Source organism: Xiphias gladius, chromosome 11 (genome assembly GCF_016859285.1).
Source record: "Xiphias gladius isolate SHS-SW01 ecotype Sanya breed wild chromosome 11, ASM1685928v1, whole genome shotgun sequence".
Classification (NCBI taxonomy): Eukaryota; Metazoa; Chordata; class Actinopteri; order Istiophoriformes; family Xiphiidae; genus Xiphias; species Xiphias gladius.
Genome location: NC_053410.1, coordinates 15,730,348 through 15,736,347, shown reverse-complemented (window position 1 = coordinate 15,736,347; position 6,000 = coordinate 15,730,348). Strand labels below are relative to the sequence as shown.

The following is a 6,000-nucleotide window of genomic DNA, read 5'->3' as shown; positions in this document are numbered from 1 at the left end:
CTGGAGCACCGATAAATCCTCACAAAAAGACAACTGATGACATAAAGCAATCTCAAATGTGTCAGATGTGTTATTTTCTTAGAATGATTGATGGCACGAGTCAGTTTGAAATAGCTGAAAAGATTAATAACTGAAGACTGTTGACCGATTCTGAAGATCCGTTGTTTACCGTAGAGAGAAAGGTTTCTTTTATGGTTCAAGAAAAAAATCCCACATATTCATCTTAAAAATCTCTAAAAAACAGTATTTTATTTTGAGAATAAAAGTTTGAGTAAAAATACGTTATTATGTAATCAGCCCTCTTAAATAGATTATGTTTAATAAATCGCAGTTAGACTGGTTACTCTTTGTAGCTCTTTCTGTTCCCAAGACCAGGGTACACTACAAAAGACTTATAAAATAAATGATGCTGTATCTCACAATGCTGCCACAGTGAAATATCGGTGGGGAATTTTTGATATATGTATAGTCTTATCAACATTGTGAAAAACCTGATATTTAAGCAACAAAATCAAAACCATCTGATAAGTGTAATCATCTAAAATCTTTTTGGAACAAAATAATTTGTAATGTTGATGACACACATCTAATAGATGAATAAACATCAGAGAATAACAACCCAATTGTTTTTCTGCGGATGGCGAAGTTTTGTTTTATCTTTTTTTCTCAACAACCTACAAGACAAAAAAAATAAATAAAAGCAAAACATTAAATGTTGCATTATCAATAAATATGAGAGAGACCTGACATATTTTGATTGACTTATTGTTGATGTACTTACCAAATTTTACTGACAACAGCCAGAGGCATCACTATAACAACTCCAACAAGTAGCACAGTTGCAAAAGCATACAGCAGATAATCTGAAAAGACAAAATATTCTACATTCAATATATTCAAAACTGTACTGACATATAGGAATTCATTTTAATAATATCAAAGTCAATATATAGCACTGAACTTCAAATGGAAATTTACCTTGTGACCATGTGTGACCATTTTCAGATTCATTCTTTTCAAGAGGTTTAGAAAGACCACTTTTCCAAGATGTCACTAAAATGAGCATTAAAAAAAAAACTTAAAATGTTTCCAGTAAACAAATTTTATCATTTAAATGCCTTCCTTGTGAATCCATATCCCACTCACTGAAGTGTGATCTATTATGAAGTACATCATGAATCATGGCGCACGTCTGTAGATCACGATTATGCATGCCTTTGCATGAACAAGGATGGTGAAGTGCTGTGCCCAAAGTGGCTAAGAAGGCCATTCTACATTCAGAATCTGCACCAAGGATGCGAGCTGGCGCCATCTGGGTGAAACATTCATCACTTTGGAGGCCACTGCCGCTGCATTGAGCCTCTTCAGAGCTCCAGCATTTGGCTTGGAAAGTTTTTAACAGGTCTCTGATAAATCACAGAAAAAAGTTTTAGTTACAGTGACTGGGTCGCTTTGCTTTATAGGTGTTTAGGAAAATATACACGGCACATTTCATCATCTTTAACATCCTGTGATAGAACCTTCCTTTTGATGATAATTAATAAATAAATTTGTTTATTAATCTAAAGTGTGACACAAATGGCACTAGGAAAATTGCAAGAGATGCATATAGATCCTAAATGTATCACAGCATGACATTCTTTTTAATAATTGCCCGTGGACATTTTCAGCTTAATTAGATGCAAATTGTAGATGTGCCCTAAAAACAAGCCCACTGTGAAAACCCAGTTTCAAATAATGTGGCAATGTGCCCTGAGCAACTAATTCATGAGTTCACTTGTAAATCTAGAGTTCAATATTCAACACATCTGCAGTATGTACATATATGCATTGCTTATTTAAAAGCTCAGTAGGTAGAGCAGGTCATCCACTAATCAGTGGGTTGATGGTTTGATTCCCAGCCCCTACAGTCACAGTGTAAAGTGCTTTACAAGATCATACCTATGGATAGGAACAAAAATTCTAATTTATTCTATATTGATTTTAAAAGACTCCTGAGTTTAAGACTGCACTTCCGCGCTCAAACAATTTCTCTTTCTGTAGTACCACTGACACACATTAGAGAGAGATAGGATAGCGGCATACCTGCAGTTCCTGTCGTCAACGCACTGGTTAAGTGTATCCTGGCAGACCCAGGTCTCGTCTCCACACGCACCACTCTGCAGAGCAGTTTTCATGTGCAGACAGCTCTGGTCTGAGGCCTCGCACTCACACATGACCAGCAATTCTGCAACAGCCTGCGGCATGCTGCCATAGAAGTGCCGAGTCGCTTGCTGACAGCGGTCGCGGTCGCACGGATCTGCCATACATGCCTGAAGAACAGGTGCTAGGTGCCTGTTGCAAACTGCATCGCTGACACAGACTCTCATCTGGTCAAAACAAGATCCAGCGCCATCATATACTATGAAAAGAAATGCAGTGAGTGAGCTTTAAACATCACTTTAATATTGATTGAATTCAATACGTCTTTTTATCTTCTCAGTTGAGGTTAAACCGTAATACAATAATTACCATAGCCAATCAAAGTGCTTGACTTCCAGTCCATCACCGAGCTCCTCTTCTGCTGACGTGCTGTCCAAATAATAGAAAACATGATTAGCTTTTCTACAACAAAGGCCTATTAAAAATAATCTGCTGTTCATAACACCCATTCTGCCGCACAATAGTGTTAGTTCATACGTCAGATCGCCTTCGGTAAACAAAAACGTAATTTCACCTTCAAATGCCTATCGCAGAGAGTTCTGAGAATACTGCACCTGGCTTTCTGTGGCATTGTGTGGCCAGCGCTTGCACAGAGTCACACAGCTCCTCCCCCCAGGCGCACACACAACCTCGCAGAGAAGGGAATTGGTCCAGCATGTTCTTGATGGTCATGTTACAGACCTCTGAACCTTTTATTTGACACCCTTCATCTTGAATAGCACAAACACAAGAGGGAGGCAGAAAAACAGGATTTTTCCATACGCGAGCAAGGTCTTGCAACAGGTGCTTCCTATGTGCGTGCTGCTCTGATTGTTTCTCTTGTGAAAGCTGTTTGTACGAAGATATATGTAGGCAAAATCATATTTACTATCATAATACTGGAATCTCATGTCAAAACAAACATTTATTTTAAAAGCATATGAAGCCCTCTTCATTATTATCTATTTATTTAGTTACATAGTCTTTGCCTCAAGCTGTTGCCTCAGTTATTACGTTTAAGCCATGTTCCAAGAAGTGCAATTCAATTAAATAACTTTATGCCCTGAGAGACCTGAGGAAATGTAATCATTACTTTTATAATGCTCGTGGAAAACATAAGGATAACAACATGTTCCAGTGCCCCGCAGCAGACATAGTAAATTGGAAAAGTCTAATTTTTACTGTAACACATGCCGCCGGAGAATGCCTGTTCACTCTTGCATAAATCTGACATGCAGGTTTCCACAGCAGCCAAACAGTCAGAGGGTGCAGATGAAATGCTGATGATGGATATCTGAGGAATAACAATCCCTGAAATATAAGTACATCACATTCATTTATTTATTTATCTTTAAAACTGATTATATGTGAATTTATTGCATTATATTAATCTACGTATCATTTAGATGTTTTTAGTATTTGTCTTGAACTTTTATAGACACAACTTTGGTTAACTGTACTGACATGCATTATAAACCACAAGACATGGAGCTGTAGTTTAAATCCTTAGTTTTGGTTACATTCCCCGATGACACACAGTAACATTAAGTTGAATTCAATCAGCCTTAGGGTTTTCATAGTGACAGTTGACTTAGACTCACCAAAGATGACTGCAGCTTCCAGATGTGTCAGCTGCATGATAGCTGTCGGAAAGCTGTGAGTCGAACTACTGAAGCTCTCCTGCAGCTGATCTGTGCCTCTCGTTGGCGTTGGTGCACTTAAGCTGGGATACACCACCCACAGTCAAAAGGGTGTAATACGTTTACTGGAGGTTGTATCATGCACAGTGTAATGAAATGACACATGCCGTTCACAAACACAACAGACCAAAGAGAGCAACAAAAACAAATATTTAGTGCTCACATAGCCACAGTGTGTGTGTGACGTTTTTGGATGAATGAATGTATATATGGGTCTTATTTTTCTTATGTCCGGAGGTATCACAATATTTCTTTACAGGTAGGAATTAACTACCAGATCTGTTGTTGGTGAAATTAGAAATTTGGATTCATATGTTTTAGCAGCTACTGTAAATATTGGCAAAATGACATATTTACATAATTAAGGTGTGGTGGGATCACGAATAGTGCATGGAAGCCAGGTTATGATCTGTCATCTTCTGATTTAAAATCCCCAAATAAACTTTGTCTCAATAGATCAACAGTGGATCGTATGACTACTTGTATGTGAAAGGGGTCACTTGAAGTGATGAACTGACAGACAATTATCACTCAACTCTGCAGTTCCCCACAGCTCTACAGAGCATTTTGGTGTCATTCAGCTCATTGTTTTGGTTTTCTGACCCGCAACTGTTTTGTTGATCTGTTTTGGTTCATGCTCACCGTTCTCATCAACCTGTTTCCAGACAGACAGAATGCGGCTGTTTATCGTGACGAAGCTCCTAAAACCAATGGTTTACCTACTAAGCTCCAAACTCAGACAAAGTTAGTGGCTAGCTGGTGAACACGGTGCAACTAAAGAGCCAAATGTTTTTCCCTCAGGAGTCAATGGAGACCAAAAACAGCTACAAAGGAGTCTGAATATTGGACTTAAATACACCCGGTTGCCAGAAACACGACTCCAAATGAACGATAATGTTGCTCCGTTTCTGCTGGATGTGTAAATAGGTCACCATATCAGATAATATGTCAGATAATATGTCAGTTTTGCGTTCACAGCCCCCCAGTTGGTCAAAAAAAATTAGTTATTGAAGATATAAAGCATATTATTTTTTTGTTGTTTGTTTTGTTACCTAAAGAAAATAGACTGGATGCTACCCTTGACAACTGAGAAACTCTAGTGTACCTACTGTACCACTTGGATAAACCCAGAGATAAGAGACAGCAGAAGACAAACAATATACGCAGATCATTTATTGTGAAGAAATACAAACAGCATGAGGAATGAACTGACAACTAATTAATACACTTTGAAAGCTCACCAGGACAGAAACATCAAGTCATGGAACTAATGAGGCAATCTGAAAAGGTTGTGCTGAGGACACATGATGGGATAACTGGGTGAGGCGCTGATTGGTGACAATGAGTTCACATCAAATAAAATAAATAAATGTATTGAACATGACAAAAACATGATTGCCAACATCCTGACTTTTTTCTGTCTTAATTTCAGTTGGAGGTTTACATGCAGATTTACCAGCTTAGTTAAGTTCTACAGCCGTTGATCATATGAAACTTTAAATCCAATTACAAAAATTCAAAACTGCACGCTGATCATGCTGAAAATGTGTCTTCATTTTGTTCAGCTTGTGATACAAAACTAAAACAAAAGCACCAATATCAGTGAAAAAAATGATCGGACTGTGTGTTACTTCATTAAGTAGACAAGGACTATCACGATTTTGATGAAGAAACTAAGAAATATAGCTTATATAGCACAGGATGGTATGATTTGTAATTAACTTAATTTGACTCTAAAAGCCTGTAAAATAAAAAGCCATGTCATATTATACTGTCATTAATTTGCAGCCAAAGTACAAAAATGTTAAACACATTCACTCAGCTGAACTATTTCTAGAGATACAAAATAAAAAATAAGAAAAGATACAGCTGAAACATTTTCCCAAAACATTGGATGGAATTATACTTAAATCCCCATTAAATACAAAATCAAATACTGCAGCTCTGTCACTGGAGTTACACTTGTGGGTTTCCACATCTGTGCAGAATGGATGAAACAAATGCATCACAACATGGTGGAGAGTAGTTATGTTACCACATCCATCATCACTGGTGATTCAAAGCACCTGGAATATGAAACATTTTGGAAGTTTAGTCTGATATTTCAGAATACAAATGA

At 37.5% G+C, this 6,000-nt stretch overlaps 1 protein-coding gene across 1 annotated transcript; it reads right to left on the bottom strand.

Moving 5' to 3' along the window:
* On the bottom strand, positions 1-3,865 carry gfral (GDNF family receptor alpha like). The gene is made up of 9 exons (XM_040138457.1): positions 3,783-3,865; positions 3,364-3,492; positions 2,757-2,912; positions 2,512-2,571; positions 2,086-2,401; positions 1,147-1,406; positions 979-1,053; positions 782-863; positions 1-674 (listed from the first exon to the last, which is right to left on the bottom strand). The coding sequence occupies exons 1-9, from the start codon at positions 3,817-3,819 to the stop codon at positions 605-607; spliced, it is 1,185 nt and encodes a 394-aa protein (XP_039994391.1). The 5' UTR covers positions 3,820-3,865; the 3' UTR covers positions 1-604.
* Between the last annotated feature and the right edge of the window lie 2,135 nt (positions 3,866-6,000).